Below are 19,211 nucleotides of genomic sequence, written 5' to 3' on the forward strand. Positions count from 1 at the left end.
CTCAGCCCCTTCCTTTTATCTAGGAACTTGTGGGCAGAAAACTCAGCTCACACCAGCCTTCAAGAGCTGCTGTTCCTAACCCTGCTAACATCAGGATAAAAGGAAGGCATGCTACTTTCAGCTTTGATACTTCCTTACAGTCCTTTCTCAGTAGGAGATTAAACTTCCTTGCTTACTCCTTAAATACCACTGGAGTTCAGAAATGCAAATGTTATCATACTCCAAACTGTAACGTGTATATGATTTTTTCATAGAATTACAGAATGGCCTGGGTTGAAAAGGACCACAGTGATAATCTAATTTCAATCCCCCTTGCTACGTGCAGGGTCACCAGCCACTTGACCACTCTGCCGAGAGCCACATCCAGCCTGGATTTTTTTTTCACTTAAGTTTCAATTTTCTCCTAGCAAAAGAAAAACAGTTTCTGAGACAAGAAAATAAAAGAACAAACAATACTGCAGAATTTCAAAGAAAATTCATAACAAAGGGAAGCACAAAACTGTTGAAATTATCCCACAAGTATTTGTCAGGACATTAAGAACACGTTTCTTTTGGATTACCTTAGGCCAGTCCCATCAACCTTTTGTGCTAGGAAATACAAGTTAGCTGAAATAACTGGCAGCGACATCCTTGCAACAAATACTGTGATTTTCATACAGACAAGCCGCATGGAACAGCTTCCTCCTTTCAACTTCCTTCTTTTGTTACTAATGGCACAACTTTTATTTTTGATATGAGGTGGGTATTATGAAGATCTGCCCAAGCCCTTCTATGAACATTAATCACAAACCTTATAAAATTGCACCAATTTTAGAAATGCAAACAAGCAATTCATAGCAAGAACCACTTCACTCACTTGTTGCCTCTTTTCAATCTTCAGTTTCATTCGGACCTGAATGCACTTTAATGTGTATCTATACAAGTCCCACGAAGCAACCTGCATTTGGCGTTTGTGAAATGCACCCATCAAATTACCACAAAGGAAAATGACAGCATTGGCAAGTACCTGCACAAGAAAAATATTTACCTACTGCAGAACAGTCATCAATATGTCACCAGTATGCTTACTAGTTCCTCAAAAGTAATCGATCCCAGGCATAATTCCACTTTCCCCTACCCTGTCACACACCAAATGACAGCATTTCCATTGGCCAGGATGTACCTGGACAACAGAAGCTAACTCATGCAGTAACGGGCACTCCGGTGGGAACATACAGTAGTACAATGAAACAACTCTGCTGTGTCACTTAACACTTTTATTTGCAGACACCAGTGATTGACTCTGGGAGAATACAGACTTCAAAACCATGCATCAGCATGCTGTGTGAAGTCTGACAAATATCTGCATTGAAAGAGCAAGGTGCTGCTGTGAACACACCCTATAAATAAGGGATAGGAACACTGAAAGTAGCACTTCCAGGCCCTGCTGACTCCCTGGGGCAGCAGTGGCCCTTTTGATCCACCCAGCAGGCAGTGTCAGATGAAGATAGAGCCCATCTGAACAGCCCATCTGATTGGGAAGAAAGATTGTGATAAACTTTGTCTTACATTGAGTAACAGTTAAGAAATTCTGCTTCTTCCACTTACATTAGAAAATCAAAATATATTATAAATGAAAGTAAATAAATTTTTATTGAAGGCGTGCAAAACAGACATGGGCTCGTGATCCAAATCCTTGAACTTTGTGGAAGTTTGGAACTTAACCTAACCAGGATAGTTATGCCAATATCAAATGATAATATGATAGGATATTTAATGACTTAAAGTAGCTTTTCCTTACCTGAAACAGAATGGATCTTTTATCTGCATGAGAATCCTTGGACAACACACTTAGAACGATAATATGGGAGAGAGCAGAAAGAACACTAATTATGACTGCATCTCTCATCCCAAAGGGTAGCATGGTATAAACTGTGAAGATTATGAACAGAAAAAATGGCACCTAGTAAAAGGGGAAAAAAAAAACAAAACAGTTAATCACACACACACATTATCGTGTGTTTAAGAAAACTCACTAAAAGAAGAAGGAAAGCAGCAGCATTCTTCTCATTTTCAAGTTGAACAATGAAATACTGACATTTCTAAAGCAGAATTAAAAACATAAGGAAAGAAGTAGCCCTAAAAGCTTTGAGGGAATTAGTAGATACAGATTCAAAGACAAAACGATTAACACGATGCATCACTTAATTTTTCCAGTTGTCCTAGCCCTTCACTGTTAGCTCATCCATTACAGCGGAAAATGCACTTTATCTATCAAGAACATGCACTGCAAGGATAGCAAAGCTGAACCGAATGGGATTTCTCACCTTCTCCAAGTTCGTATTCTAATTTTAAAAGTACCATATTACTTGCTTATTTACTCCGTATCTGATAAAATCAAAAGCCCAAATAATAGTTCTCAATGCTGACACAGGAGAATAATCACTATTGCCACTAATTATGTATTTAACAGAACAGATTTTACAAAATACACAATGTTCTGCTACACAGCTAGCGATAAAAAGGAACTTCTACATAAGTTATATCCATATTTATAGATCTGTTATAGCCAATAGTCCATATACATGCAAAGTAGCAATGTCAATCAGAAGAATATATGGCAGTGTCTCTGCTCAGCTCTATCTCCCCACTGCAGCTCAACTCATGCTGTTCCAGACAGCAGCTTCCTTCAAGGAAGTTTCAAGGCCCAGACTACAGTGAAATGCTTATCAGCATAGATCTCTTTGCTGAGACGGAACTTAACAAGCAAGCAGACAAATAAAAGGTTCCATCCAACATGAGTAACCTTTTAAATGTTCATCTTTACTATTTCATTTGTACCAAAACTTCCTCTACTGTACAACCCTCACCAGATCGTTCTGAATGCTGTGCAATATTTTTATAAGCACAGAGAAGCAGAGGTTAAACTTCATTTTAACAGTAGCCTCAATCTGTGACAAATTAAGAACTTGCAGTAAAATTTTTGAATTCTCCTATTTGCTTCTGCTTTCTAATCTGCAGTTGCCTTCTATTTTTGGCTTTATGTCACCTTTATTACCAAGTGACAATGACACGAGATACTGCGTTGCAGCACTGAAAGCAACAGAACCAAATCTTGCTTAATTACATGTTTGTACCTATAATTAAGAACTAGATTTTGGTTTTGTTTTGATTTTTTTTTTCTTATGGTAATATCTTCTTTCTTAAATAAAAAAATACTTAATAGCAACTGTAAATACTGGTGCTGGATCCAGGCCATAATATAATCAGATATGGGTTGTTTAACTCATAATTTATATCTTTCTTTATCTGAAATAAAGAGGGGAAAGGGAAGAGTCAGCAAAGCAAGATAAAAACTCATTTTTATTTTATTGAAAACCCTTCTGTTTATATTATGAGAATTTAGGAGGAGTTTCCTACAGATTATGGTATTTTTGGCATCACAAAATCTCCTGTCTTCTGATCAGAGATACCAAGTAATGAACTTGAACCGCACCCAGCTATGCCAGGACGTGTCATTAACTCTTATTGTTCACCTCTCCCACTGATGTGAAAACATGCTCTCTAGGGCACACCCAGTTCCAGAGTCCTTTACACATTTCTTGAACACCACTTTGACACACAGAAATTAATAAAAGCTAGCATTTCTAATGTAAAATTCTCTTAGAAGTGAACTTGTGAAGATTAAGTTTTAACCTGTTTACACAGAAATAAAACTACAACTTAAAAGATGCAGTTCCTAAATAGAAGTATGCAATTATCCAATCATCTTAGCTGAATAAAAACTGACCAGTATGAACCAATCCAGGAAAGCACGCTAAATCTCAGTTTTATGCTGTTATAATGTTCAGAAAAAATAAACTACACAAGCAGATCCACACATAGTGACCACAGGTTTTATGGTAAATACTTTAATAACTGGGAAATACATACCTGTTCCCATGCTGAAAAATAATCTTCTCGTTCAAGAAGAGGAATGTAACCTATCGTTAAGAAGCAAATCCAAATTGTAACTCCAAATAAGGTTAGCCATCTCCGAAATAAGGATTCGATACATAAAAGTAAGTACATGACTGAAAATATGACAAGAACAGCACATACTGCAATAATGAAGGCAAGATGAATACGTGCTTCCTGAAAAAGCAAAAGAAAGCATTATGTTTGCTCCAACTTTCTCCTTTAGAAAAAAAAAATGGAAAATTCATCTGTACTCTCCTGGAAACAGCTCAGATCAGAACTCGGGTTAGCATACTTTAAAAGCTAAGCAGTCTGGCTGCAGCAGCACTAACGCTTTCTGGTATTGTTACATTCAGAGCTCATACATAATACTGAAGATATCCAGTCCACCCAGCTTCAGCTTCACCATTTTCACTTCCTGAACTAATCTTTTTGTTGCTGTCTTTTAAGATAAGTTATAATCCTGATAAACGCATTTAAGGAATTCAAGCTTTGCTAAAGGTGGTGTAACAGCTCTTTTCCAAGTTTTACAGAGGATGACTTGCAACACATATGAATACTGTTGCTACTCTCCTTTTTTAAAGGAATACGAGCTAAACAGTTTACAAGTACAATTGGTATGATTCAATCTCTTTAGCAATTAACCTGAAGACACACTCTCATGCAGCACTGCATTTGGAAAGCAGCGTTAAAAGGCAATAAAAGACTGTAACAGCTTCCTCATCACTCTTTTACAGCATTATCTTCAGATCAGCTACTCTTTTTTAACTGCTGTCAACTGAGATTACCTGAAGAACATGAGGATTTTTATTTTAGTTTCTTTTTCTTTTTTTTTTTAAACACTTATAATATGCTACATAACCACAATTTTCTTTAAGCTGCATCTTTCCTCTGCATACAATATCCCTGCACTTTGCTGAATGAATACCAATCAATACTCACATCTTTGACAAAAAAGATTATAATTAGTGTAGTCCAGAAGATGATTGCAATGAAGAGCAGCAGAAGCAGGAGTGGAAGCTGCTGGCTGGTATAACGGTACTTCTCATAGAGAGGGTCTGTGATCCTGCAGTCATCACTGTCACTGAAGAAATATTTGCCCCTCGCTGGCATTTTATCCCAGACTGGCTGCTATTCCTCTCAGCTGCCAGTGCACACACAAGAACGCAGCTGAAACTCCTTCACAGAGAATGTTTGACTTGTTACTGTCGCCTCTGCAATCCGTAGCCACACTGAGTAACCCGGGCTCTTGAATTTGACTTCTCATGAGCATGAACTTCAGATTTCCAATGCTTCCAAAAGCAAGACAGTTATTCTCCCCCAAACCAGGAGTTTCACGCATGAATCTCTAAATCAATGCATATTGGTGCTGCTAGGATCTTTTTAATGGCTTTTTTTTTTTTCCCCTGCTTTTTTCCCAATTATTATTTTGCAGGACTTCTTGCAGCAAGCACGGATTTTGCTTCCTGGGATGAACTCTGCAGAGAGAAGATACAATTAAGGTAATTGACTTCAGTTGAGCGGACACGGCGTTCTCCAAGAAAAGTGAAAAGCACCTCCTTTCACACTGTTTTGATTAAAAGGAAGGAAAATGAGAAAATGATACAATTCTGTCCAAGCCAAAATTCACTCTACTATATTAAAAAAAAAGATACTTAGCTTCAAGCTGCACGTATTACATTTATCTCCAGTTAGTAGTGTTTCTGTGGCAATCGGTGTGCTCTATTAGCAATGAACATTAAGGAACAAACTGTATTGTTAATTGCTAATGACCAATGCTTTCCAGTAGACTCACGAATGTAACTCGTTCCGTGCCAAATGACTTGCAACAAAACAAAAGAATGGGGGGATGGGACGGAGAGAAGCATGAAAAACAGGCTTTCAGGAGAAGTTTTATTAGAACTTGATAACAGGACGGCGGCTTCTTTGTCACTTGACTACCGTCACCATGGTGCCTATTTATCTGGGGAGAAAGAACCAGCTAAAAGGAAAGCCAAATTCTAGCCAGCTACTGTCAAAAGACAAAACGTTTAGCCGTATGTGTTCACACTGCATTCACACCGCAATCAGGAGTGGTATAAAGGAAAAAAGTTTCAGAAAGCACACTGAATGATTTAGTCTACGTAAACACAGCCAAACATTAATACCATCCTTTAACTAACAACCAAGAAGGAAGAAATAGACATACCATACTGACACTGGACTAAAAAAAAAAAGTGAACTTCTGCAGGAAAATGAAAAATTAACCTCTTGCTCACAGTATATCATAAACTTGGATTAATTATAAAAAGATGAAAGAGTATATTGCATTACTTTCATTGATCACAGAACCAAGGAATCGTTTGGGCTGGAAGGGACCTTAAAGGGCCATCCAGAAAAACACACCTGCAATGCACAGGGACACCCACAGCTCCAGTGGGTGAATTTAAGTTAGTAAGTTACGTTAGTTAAGTTACATAAGTTAAGTTAGTAAGTAACTTAATGTAGGTATTCAAAACTGAAATAAAATGGAAGATGTTCTTCAATACATCTTTCCCTTCTGCTTAATGGTACAACTGATATCTCACCTGAACTTGTTACTATTGAGCTCTCCTTTGTAATAAAATGGTCTCCCGCAGCTCAACGGAAAAAATAATTCGGGCACATACATTATGGGCATATGCATCGTAACGCTCTTTTGCTGTGTGTGTGAATGCATCATAAAGATCACTGACAGCCAAAGTAAAGGAGATGTCAAGACAAAATTAAAATATTCACGTCATGCTCTAATATCACGCTATCCATATCATACAGGTGACTGCTAAACTGCTTCACTCTAGCATAGGCAGGTTCCTTCTTCAAAAAAATGCATCAGAAGTTGCAGATGGTGCGAAGGATTTTCAACTGAATTAGCCTTTCTGTGGGAAAGGTGATACACTGCCGACAGTGAGGTTTCAGCTGTCACTCACTCCAAAGGCAGAAAACTCACTACTCAGAAGACAAATTTCTTTAATATAATTTCAGAAATCTGATTTTCATGATAGTAAATATTTTGAGATGCTTTTTTTCCCCCTCCAACTTGCAAAACCAAATCTGTTTTCTAAAAATAAGTATTAATTGCTATGTAGTCACACATTCACAATTATGAAGCACATACAATCCTGTCTTGGGCTGCTGACTCTGAAATCCAGGAAAAATGAATTCACAGTTTTCACTCTGTAATTTATTCTTCTGACCACGTCCCTGAAAACACATCACCAGGGACAATCTATTCTACAGCTCAGTTGTCTAATTAGTTCTAACATTAGTTCAAAAGATGAAAAAGATGTTAAATATTAACTTGGAGCTCTCTCTGAATATTATTAAAGAGTTTTACAAGACACAAAGTCAGAGACACGTCTTGTCAATGACTTAATTGCTTTTAATAATACAGAGAGTGCTAGCTTATCAATTCATTTATTCCTTCTCTGATACTCATTGCCATGTACGTAATTATGAACGAGGCCTGGGTCATAGCAGGTACTTTCTTCTCAAAACCTCTATTAAGTAAAAAAATCCCAGAGCAATACTTCACTGGTTTAACAGGAATCTGTAATGCACTACAAAAACTTGGAGATAATTCTAGAGTTGATTCAATTTGCACGTCTCCACTGCCACTACCAGAACCCTGCTGAAAAAGAACCACGCAGCAACTTCTGCTCCTCCAACACAAGTTAAGTACTTTGAGATGTCAGATTTCTCACAAGACATTAGTTACTTGCAGCTGCAAAACTGTCAGCGCTTTGTGGCTTGATCTAAAACACATAAATGAACAATCGTTACTGATATTAAGTTAAATTACTGGAAAGAATTAATTAAAAAACAAACCTTCTGTTCAAGAAACTAGCAGACCTAGCTGGAAGTCCCTACTTTAGGTGTCTTTCCTCTGAATTCTTTCCAAAAGTGATCTTAAAACACAGAAAAAAGACGAGAGAAAACCAAATTCTAAGAATTCTCTGTCTCACAGGTGACAACACAACACCACCAATGGAAGGCACTCCTGTTTAAGTGTTTAAGGATCACATGAGCACGGTTCCTCACAGTATCACTTTTACTTTTTTAGGTCAGTTTCTTGGAGATTTGATGTTCTCACACCACAAGAGAGGCGTAACCTAGAAATGGCAACAGACCACAGAACCCAACAGCACTCCCAGAAGTACCAGCATCAAACACAGCAGGGACCAGACCCGGAGCTCTGGTCGTCACTCTAAGAGGAAAAGCATCCTTTCTTTGGAAGTCCTTCCCTCTGTTCTGGAGAATTAGAAAGGAGAAGAAACAATCTGCCAACACAATTATTTTGTTACATGCGTATAAGAAATAACCCAAACAGTATGGATTGGAAACTGCACTGAGAACTGACAAGAATGCCTACAAAAGAAATACACAACATTCAGTCAGATCCAGATGAGCTCCAGCCATCTGCATGGCAGTTAATGTGACAAATACCTGCTCAAACAAGACAAGAAAAACAATCAAGAAAACCAGCAAGATAAGACCCACGGCAGTAAGGTACCTTGCAGACCCTGAATCAGAACCGCTACAGCAGCCTTGTACATCCATTCTGGTTGAAGCCAATAGAAACAAAGCTGCATTTTTATTAAGCAAGAGAAACCTAGGCAAGTACTGGGCAGGATTTCCCTCTCCCTCTCCCTCTTCCTCTCCCTCTTCCTCTCCCTCTCCCTCTCACACACACACACACACACACACACCCACACCCACACACCCACCCCCCTGGCTCACCAGGGGAAAGACGGCCATGTTTTCTGCAGATATGATTATTTCTGAAGGCTCTATGCTTTACTTTCCATTTAAAACAATTGTCAGGCATTGCTCAACTCCCCAGTCTCCTACTGACAAAGCTGTAGGATTTTGTTATAACAGATTGTGGAAGCTACCACACTTGGACTGGAGCAGTGAGTAGAAGTCCCTGGAAATGGGATCACATCAAAGTCCTGCATGTCATAAGCCATTTAAAGCTTCTGGCCCCCAAGTTTAATTTCTCTGAAAAAATACCAAATGGGTAAATGCCATGAAGCTCTGGGTTTCTCAAGATGCTTTTCAAAATATACTGAGATCAAAAGTTCAGCTTGAGCCTCTGTCCTGGTAATAACTGAGGGGTCTTGCCCCTGCGTCCCAGTTCTCTTCAAAAGCAGGAGTTAGCAATATCTGCACTTCGTTTCACCTCTAGCAGTCTCTCCTGCTGCCTGGACAAACATCTTACCTTCAGAAAGCCCCTAGTGCCCCCTGCCTGCTTAGGGTTGGTTTTCTACCTGCACCCATCTCCTGGCCATTCACCCTGCATTTCCCATCTACTCCTCGGGGAAGTGGCAGAGGCTCACCAGTTTTCCCCATGATACACAGAAGCATTTGCTTCAGCAACATTGCTCCAGACTTTTTCTACTTCCTTCTTTGTTTGTAACATGGTGCAAGTCACACATCAGCCCAGATGGATGGGGTAACTTTGACAGCTTCCTTTCCAGCAGGTGCCTGCAAGGATCATTGCCAGGGCAGGGCATGCAGGGAGGCAGGGGAGGAGATCTCAGGCATTGAGGGAGCACAGCACAGAGCCTATCATCACTGAGGCTTTCCTCTTGAACTGTGGCACAAATAGCATTCTTCCTTGCTGACAAAGCAAGGTAGAGAAACAGACAGAATGACATGCTATCTGATACAAAAATCAGACTGACAATAGAACAGCTCTTGGTATGGCACTCCTTTATCGTCGTGATTTACAGAGAACAAGCCATTTTCAGATGCTAGCTTTACCTCAGACTGCAGAGTGGATCTGGCAAAGCTGTATCCTTCTGCTCCCATTCACGACACGTGATCATTCGTGTCTCCCATTCACGACTGTGATGCGAATGGCCAGAAACTGCATCCTTTCTCCCTTTTCTTTAGAAGTATTATTCCTACAGCTGCTGACCAAGTTGATGTCTTTCCAAGCAGGATCTAAGCTTGCGGCAGTTCTGCTTTCCATTTGGAAATTACCAATGCAGTCACAAACACATTCTCAGTAACTGCCTCAATAGTTTTAAAAGTACTTATTTTTCCACTTAGCTGTTCATTTGCCGAAAACTCAAATCTTGCTGTTCACTAAAAAGCAGTCTCATCAATGAAACATTAAAGACAATCCCTAATAGCAAGAATCAAGTAAAATGATATCCGCTGCCTGATTCCTCTCCATAACCACAGCACAAAAGCAAGCAGAACCAGTTTTTCTATTTTTAACTACTACAGTATCAAAGAAAGATGATACACTTTTGATTTTCATTCCATCTTTTGTTTCACACAAATGTCAACAGTGTTTCTGAAATGACTACTGCAACTTCCGTGACAAGAGTGATTGCTGACCATAATTACCCATTAGCAGATATTACAAGGGAACTGGGAATCTCTAAACACCAAATAGAATTATTGGAAGAGTACTGCTGGATGAGTTACGAATCTCAGACAAAAACAATCTAGAGTCCAGTGGGCCGCACAACTCATTCAGATTGGGAAACAAAGGTTTGCAATCCTTTTGGATTTTGAATACTTCATAGCAGTCACCACAGGAAATACCGTTCACATTACAGACGATTTCCTTTCAGAAGATACTTCCAAGTGCTAGCCTGCAGCCCTCTTGGCCTCTTCTACTGCTAGAAGGACATTAAAAGGAGAACTGATGTTTTTAATGACTTGTCTGCTATCAGCAGTATTCATTATGTGTGCAGGTAGGTCTCTTTACAAAGGTAAATCATTTTTACACTTTGAAGTTCTTCATGCAAAATTCCACCTTTCTTATTTATGTTTAATTTCTGAAGAGATTCTTCTGGTATACAGAAAAAAGTCTGATCTAGATTAACCTTCCACTCATCACTCGAAACTCAATTTAAACACAAAACATTCTGGCAATTGGAAAAAAAAATAAAATCAGGAGGTAGATGTAGTCCCACCACACATCAAAATGGTCATTATTAATGAAACAGAACAAACGTTGAACTATGACATTAAATCACGTAGACTATGCACTTTAACTTTCAGAGCCGTAACAACAATTGGGCTGAACATCCTGCAAAGAAAGATTAAAACAAACTTTCTCTTTTCACATTCTTTTCTGAATAGATTGCTTCTTCTTGTGCTGTTAATTTTACAATAGTCTTTAAAATCAGATCAAGATGAGCAGTAGTAATTTGAAAATGATTTTCCAGTCGCTAGCAGAAGGGGAAGGTGTGAAACGTCAGAGGGTGTATTTTCCCTAACCTGAGTCATGCAGCTGGCTCAGGGCCCCAGGAGAAGGTCACCCACACAAGCCCCTCTCCTGAGGCACACAGCCTCTCCTGGCACCTGGCTACTGCACTCACCTGCCTCTGGGCTGGGCTGGCCACCAAACAAAGCAACAGTCAGCCTTGGTGGTCACACCTCTGCCATTGCACTGGAGCGTGTCAGCGAGCAGTAGTGGTTGTGGAGCTCCGAGCCAGCCTAGCATTTGGAAAGGCACCAGGCAAACCACATGTAGGAGGGCTTGGGAACTGACTCACCCCTTCCCGTGGGTCTGCAGCCCAAGGAAAGGACACCGATAACATCACCGCTGGATCAGGGGTGGGGTGGTGGTGTTCGTGTCTAAATACCATGATGGTTACAGGATCTGCTTTGAGGATAAGATAAGCTGGTTAAGAAGGAAAAAGAATTCATACAGCCAGAGCAGCACAACTGAATTAGATGGGAGGGTTTACTACTGTACCAAAATGGAACTGTGCAATGACAGTTCAACCAACAAGTCTATTAGGCCTTATAATTAACTTTATTTCCATCTCAGCAGGAAAGAAAAAAGTGCTTTTATAATGCTGATTTTCATAAGCAGCCAACTCTAGGGTGTAAAACAACATATCACACCAGAAGGAACTCAGCTGTGCTTTGTATCTTCCAAAGTCCAAGGTGCATGATTGCTTCATGAGTCCCAGACACTCTGTCCTATCTTACTGATAGATTTTCTGACTTCACCTGGTTTAAAATTGAACTTCAACTACAAAAGTCAATATCCCACTTACACTAGGTTCCCAGTGATTTATTTAGAAGTCATGTCTTTGAGCACCGTGTCCTCAAAAGTCTGGGTGAGTTTTCAACTTCATCAAAACCAGCTTGCAGTTATTTGTAGTAATAAAAACAACAATATTAAGCAACTTACACAACATTTGAGAGAAAAAAAAAACCCCACCAAAAAGCCCAGCATATTTAGATTGAAGACTACAGGCAAAAATAGTGTGTACTATAGAAAGCCTCAACATTTCATATTGAGTATCCATAACTTTTAGAGAAATTGAACTCCCTGATATTTTCAGATTTTTTATTTTTTTTTTTTATGAGTGTGGGGAGGCAATACATTATACTAAGTAATAATCAATACTGAAATTAGCACTAAGAAAAAATAATCACTTTGAGAGGTATATTCAGACTGACAAGAAATTCTTTCAGATGTTACCATTTAGGATACAGAATTATAAGCATATAGCAAACAGAAAAATGCTAACGCTGATAAGCTATCCAAGCTCAGCTGAATTACATCTAGAATCGAATCTCCCTCATTTGTATAGCAATGTTTCAAATATCCCTCTGTTTTTCTGTCTCACTAAAGCAACCAAGCAGCACAGACTGCTGAGGTGACAGAGCCAGTGTACACGGACGTTGCTTGACTCTTCTAATTACAGCTAGGTATGCCAGGAGATGTTCAAAAAATAAATAAATCACAGTGACTGCAACAGACATCCCACGTTACCCTTATCTTCTCCCCCTCCCCATCTCATTTAGTTATTTAGGGGAAGTGTTACAGTTCCAGATAAATGTGCGTTTCCCACCTCTAGGGTAAATAGTATATTTGCACAGAACAGGTGCAATCATAATATGGCAAGGGATAAGGGGCATGCTGTGGGCGGGAGGAAGATAAAACCTGTCCTGAGCAAGATAAGAAACCACTTGCTGTTTAAATTTAGGTTCAGTTCAACCAAAGACAGTGAAACAGAAGCAGGCTCAAAGATGAAAACCTCCCTTCTCTCTCTAATTCCACATACTGAGTAGAAATACAGACAGACACAGCTGAGGCTGCACTGATGCACTGAACCCAACAACCTTGCTTTCTCAGGCTTTTCATTCTTCCAGACTCCAGATTTTCAGAAGAGTGAACAACACAGACATTCATATCAAAAATATGTCACCGAATAGTAGGTAACTGACCTGTAGGGCTGTTCAAAGCACAAATGAGCACTGTTTTCATAACATACTCTGTCATCAAAAACTATTACAGAACCAAGAATTTTCAAGGAATTGTATCAAACATCATAACCAAAATTCAAGAGTAAATAATAATACAAGAATCACATTACTCATTTTTGCTGCCAAAGGCAAAGATTGTTCTCCCCACCTGATCTTCTGCAGCATCCTTCAGGTTAGTATTCCTCTAGAAGCAAAGAGATCTGCAGGCAGCTTCACTTTGAGGCTGAGGGATGGACAGTGGAAAGGACACAGAGTACAAATATTTTTATCACGGTATAAAATGCCCTTTAAGTTTCAGAAAGCAAAGCCTGCCTGTCAAATGGAGGGAAGGAGACACTAAATCCTATCCTCCTTGTTTAATGACTACCACTTAAACAGTGAGTTCTATGGAGTACGTGTTTTTAAACATCCTACTTCTGTGCACTATTTATTACGCAGGGATTTTAAGAGCATCTTCAAATATCAACCATGCAATATTGGTTACAGCACCACATCTGTGCTTAACAGCCAAAACCAAAACTAAAACTAACACTTGCAATGAGGAAGTTTCCTCCCTTAGAGGGTAAGTGTGAAAGCACCACTATGGAGATGTGCCTATACTTTGAACAGGAAGCATTGTTTCTGCAGTTGTACCCTACCTCAGGGCACAACAGCAGCCAAACAAGAACTGTTCTTTTAAGAAAGTTTTGAAAAAATAAAATATTAGGTTTTAAAAAAGGCCCTTTACAGATTCACTCTGAAATAAACCACCACCAATGGGATGCAAACTTAAAAACTCTTGGCTTTTTAGTCATACTTTAAGCAATGCAAGCTTCAGAATTGTTGTCTAGGAGTCGTACACATTTATCACTCACCCAGGCTGCATGCCACAGATGCCTGGGTAGATACTTTTGGATCTTTGAAAGAACAGAAGCAGAACAAAGCTCTCCATGTTGTACTGCCCCACACACAGCTTGCACACCTCATGAGAACTGTTTGCACTGTAAGCTTTGATTGTCTATTGAGATACTGTAATTGCTGAACACAGATCTGTGATCAGTATCATTCTTCTTCTTTCATCTTATCCTCCATCTTTTATTATCAAAGCTTTGCTTGGCAGCCAACCCCACTGTTTTCCACACTAACAGGCTACTGGAAACCTACATCATGTGAAGCACTGACTCATTATGGGAAACACTGGTGTCTCAACAGGCACCAGCTGAAATGAAGCAGATGCTTAAATTAAACGATTCTGGAGCAGCTTAACCCTTGAGACCCAGTCATACTAAGTTCAGTTAACTGGTATTAGAACAGAAAGAGTTATTACCAGAAACTTGAGATAATTTGATAGTTACAGCAAAATTTGAGAATATGACAAAAATCACTTTCCTTTAAAAAAAAAAAAAACAAAAAACAACCAAGGCAGAAAAAACACAACTATGCAGTTACTGCCTTGGAGTAAGACAGTTCACAGAAGAACTTTCCAAAACAGCAAAGGACAAAGTCACTACCACAGAGGTTATCACGTTGATGATCAACATCCCATCAATCCCCAGAGCTGGGCGTAGCCACTGAGAAAGTACTTCTTCGACTGCAACTCTTAGGCTGAGCTGTGCACAACAGGTTACTTGCGGGTGCTACTGTCCTGAATTTTACTAAGACTCCTGCTTAAAAACAAATAAAATTGTTATTTGGTTACCATTACAGGCCACAGAATTCATCAGCAAAAGTAGTATTTCTTCACTTTACTGTGATCCCTTTGATCATTTTGAAATTTCTGCAGCAGAGTGACTGCAGCCCTGTCAGGTATGATCCCTGACACCAAACCTTTGAGACGCCCCACACACCAACCTGCAACAAGGCAGACAAGAACATTCTGAGGATCACCGTCAGCACCAAGAGTTTTTCTATTTCTTACCCTCTTAGCTCATGGAAGAAAAATACTACTCAGTTTCTCCACAGACAATTAAACTTTGGCCTAGAAAAATCAATACAAGAAAAACTTAAATATTTAACTATACTGGGCAAGCTGCAGAATGAAAGTAACTTGTCTGAAATACTTAATGATAGATGGAAACGTCTGAGATTAAGGCAAAAGACTGATGAGAGGTACTGTCCTGGTGCTAACTGATCTCAGTGCTCTGCAAGCAATGATAGCAAATGGGAGTCAGCTAAAAATGAAAGAATGTTTTTCTTAACTGACAGCATTCTTTGTAATAAGAGCTGTATGTTTTTCCATACAGTTTTATGTGTAAGTTTTACTACACGAGATGAAACATCAGCAGTTTCATTAAATAAAACAATGTACAATTCAAAATAGCATAACATTCAAAGATCAAATTTTACAAGTTCCTTCCTTGCACCCTGCATCTTTGAATGAAGGCTTATCTGCTGCTAGCATGGAAGTGAAGACATTCTGATACTGCCTACTGGCTTTGTCTTGAGGCACAAGAGCAGGGAAGCACATTCCTAAGATGTGATGAACTGAAAATTTTATCTCTAGGTAAGCAAGTGACGAGAAGACTCATTTAGTAGAGGTTCACTTTGGAAACTGAATAGCAAATGGAACTGCCGAATAGTCTGGCATGAAATGAGCATGAATGGAAAGTGTTTTATTGTAAAAAAGAATTCAAGTAAACCTACAGTAATTTTCTGTTAAACTCTTGCTAGTATATACATACTAAAATCACCACTCAAAATAGGCGATCAGTTTTTCTGCTCGTCTTAATTTCTTGAAAGCAGATAAAACTCTACAAAATACTGCAGGACTCATAGATTAACACCAGTACTTCCTATTTCTTGTAGAAAAATTTGCAACGTTTACATTTTCCTTCTTCAGAGTTATAATCACTTCAAAACTATCATCTATAACTGAAACACTTAAGATTTTTATCTTCCTCTACACTTTCCAACTCCAACTTCCACTATGCAAGATACGTATGGTCAAAAAAAAAAAAAGCATAATCTCTCATTTTATCCAAGTTTAACCCAGCCCTCAAGGTCACTCAAATCTTACTGCATAACACTGCAGTTCTCTTAGAGATTAACAGCTCACACATCTGCTTTTGTGGCAGCAATATGCCACGTTTGCACACTTCATTTTGGAGACTTCACAAGATCGGGTCATATAGCACCAATCACCTTCTCTCTAGTGGACAACTTCTGGATCCATGAATTTTTGTCAGGAATGACAATATATTGTTCTCTTCAAATAAAACAGTATTGTATCTCAAAGGCACAGTGTTGTCAAAAAGCATTTATCTTCATTAGGCTAAAATAAGAAAGGATAACAATATACATGTTAGAATGTTTGTATTCTTATCTAAAGAAACCTCTGTCCACGTGAACACACACATCTGGACACAATCTTACTCAGCATCAAAGCCTCTGGAAGTATTTCTGTCACAATGGGCTAAACGTCCAGTACAGACATAAGAACGAGGACAAGTTGTAATCAAATCAGATTACTTTTTGCACAGCAATTAGCTTCAGCAAGCCGCACCATCGGACATCAGAATTTATAAAAGTCAGGTGGAAACTGGAAAAGATTCTTAAGAAAAAGGTCAAGACCATGACAAAGGCTGCTGGCAGCCTTGAATCTAAAACAGAAAGGAAAAAAAATAATTAAAAAAAGCAAAACAACATCTCACAGAGTTGATCTATCATAGCAGCTAGAAACCCACCAAGCACATGTATGCACGTGTGTACATGTAGATAAAAATAAGACTTTAACCTCTGTATGCCTTAATAGAGGTACATGTTCAATCCAGAATGCCCAAGCTAGTTTCCACTCACACCCCGGTATTTCTCTAGCATTAAGGATGACTCCCTGGTCATCAGCAGACAGATCAGACAGATGCCTCACGCTTCTTAGAAATGGGTCAGTGCTGTCCAGGGACAGGGCCAGGCAGCTGCTTACTGGCTCTCAGGTGGGACAGGGAGGGAAACACCCGATAGCTGAGGTGTTTCAGAATTGCATAACGCCTTTTAGAAAAACACACTGTGATGCTGTTTTGAAACCATCCAGAAAGAACACTGGTCAGAGATTTTGGAAGAAGAGAAAAAGAATTGAGCGCTGATGTTTTCAGTATTTGTGAAGGGACTTCATTGCTTTAATGTGTATTTGCAATGTATCTGACCAGCTAGTAGAGGGTTACGTTGAGAACTATGCCAAATTCCCAAAATTTCACCGAATTCAGTTTTATTTTATTTTTTATAGATGTTCCTGAAAATACAACTTTCCCCAGAGCCTCTGACAAAGGCTTATATGTAAGACTGACTTCATTGGCACCAAGCTGCTCATCTGGAAGCACTGTCAGGACCAGGACCCAAGGGAAGCAAGTTTCTCAGCAAACACAAGCACTGAAAATAGAGACAGCAAGCAAGAGAAGAGATGTTGAAGACATCTACAGAGAGGAAAAAAGGTTATTTTGTTTTTGTAGCTGAAGCCTGTCAGCACACAGCACTCTGCTGATAAGCAGCAAGTTTCAGGAAGTGATACGCAGGCTGAGTACTTTGAGCCTTGTCTTGCTCAGAAAGACAGACAAACTTCCCTGCGCTCAGCGCTAACCACAGGCACCTACTGCCCTAAGAATGGGCACAGGCTATCTTCCTCCTGACTGAGGCACATTTAAGCAGCTCCACCACGAGCACGGCACCTTGCTGCTCTGACAGCAGCTGCTTTTCACACCTACCAATTTGTTGCTTACGTCCTGTTGAGCTGGTGGATCAATGGTACACCTGCGGCACAAATCCGTTTTGATTTTGGTTTGGTTGTTTTCTTTCTTTTCTATAGCTTTTGTTGTTGTTATTTTTTAAAAGTGTCTTTTTCAAGCTAAAACTGTTACAGGGTGAAAAACCTGCAGCCAAGCTGTAATACCAATAATAACATCTCTTCTCTTCACTCTTTAGCAAAACTTTTTGTCTACTACTTCATTTTCTTACGATTTTTTCCTTTTCTTTAAGTTTGTAGTATGAAGAAATCTGTTGTATGAAGAAGACAGAGATGAAAACAGTTCTCAGCCAATTTTAGAGAGAGTTCATTAACTTCAAGAAACAACAAATGTGACTTAACAGAAGTTCCAAGGAGAGGGACAGATTAGTTTTGTATCACAAAACCCCAGACTTACCGTACTTTACCCAAAAGTAACACCTCCTCAGAGTACAGACCTCCCAGATTACTTTCTTTTTCCCAGTTTTACTCAAGACATCTGCTCATTCATCACTCACCAGCACAACAACTAACCTGCAGAAATTCACATTTCATTGTGGTTACAGAAATCATACAGAAAGTCTGAAAGTAGCAGTTCAGATTCATTTTTCTTCTACAAAGCACTCCCCTTCATGTTCTTCTCTTGGTCCAGTTATGAGATATACATCCAACTTTTGATCAGCGGCTTCTTTAATTTAACATTAATACAATCCATTACTGAATTTGGATACTGTTTTTTAAGAAGTGTTCACAATCTCCTTACTCAGACATTCTTACTGGTTCATTTGACGCCTCCACAAACTTCTGTAAAGAAGCACTGCAAGGTTTTTGGTTATCTATTTGGTTTGTTTATTAACTTAAATGAGTCTCAAGAATTTACCCTGGCAGTAGGTGTAACAGAAATGGTGCTCCAGCCCTACCTTGAATGCTCATCCTGCATCTGTACAGTTGTGGAAATACCTTAATTTAGATCAAATTAATCACAATCATACTGAGAATGAGAAAATTTTAAAGCAAATCTCTCATACCACCTTTGAACTGAAATACTGACATTCACTTGAAGTCTTTTTAGGCAAAATATAGTGACAAAGTGTTTAGCAGGTCCAGGTTTGGAATTCTTTTTTACCAAATCTACAACAAAATGTATGTTATTGGAATACGTACACAAAAGATTTTTTTCAGGAAATATGTAAGTTGGGTCATTAACATGTCACGCTATACTTCAGTATCTTAAAAGGCAGATCCTCAGACACCATTTCATAACACTGCTAAAGTTATCTTCTGCAGAAACGAGAGTCTATAATTAAGAACTCTCCAA

General features: G+C 39.1%; 1 protein-coding gene across 6 annotated transcripts in view; it reads right to left on the reverse strand.

Annotated features, from left to right (window-relative positions):
- Positions 1 to 19,211, reverse strand: part of ADCY7 (adenylate cyclase 7) — a 58,758-nt gene that overhangs the window by 23,960 nt on the left and 15,587 nt on the right. For all 6 annotated transcript variants that reach the window (XM_085235113.1, XM_085235114.1, XM_085235108.1 and 3 more), the window contains exons 2-5: positions 4,879 to 5,414; positions 3,913 to 4,113; positions 1,781 to 1,942; positions 857 to 1,006 (exon numbers count right to left, since the gene is read on the reverse strand). In XM_085235113.1, the coding sequence (XP_085091239.1) occupies positions 857 to 1,006; positions 1,781 to 1,942; positions 3,913 to 4,113; positions 4,879 to 5,049 (684 nt within the window). In that variant the 5' untranslated portion in view covers positions 5,050 to 5,414. The remainder of the gene's footprint in view (positions 1 to 856; positions 1,007 to 1,780; positions 1,943 to 3,912; positions 4,114 to 4,878; positions 5,415 to 19,211) is intronic.

This window comes from Meleagris gallopavo, chromosome 13 (assembly GCF_905368555.1).
Source record: "Meleagris gallopavo chromosome 13, MGAL_WU_HG_1.1, whole genome shotgun sequence".
Taxonomy (NCBI): domain Eukaryota; kingdom Metazoa; phylum Chordata; class Aves; order Galliformes; family Phasianidae; genus Meleagris; species Meleagris gallopavo.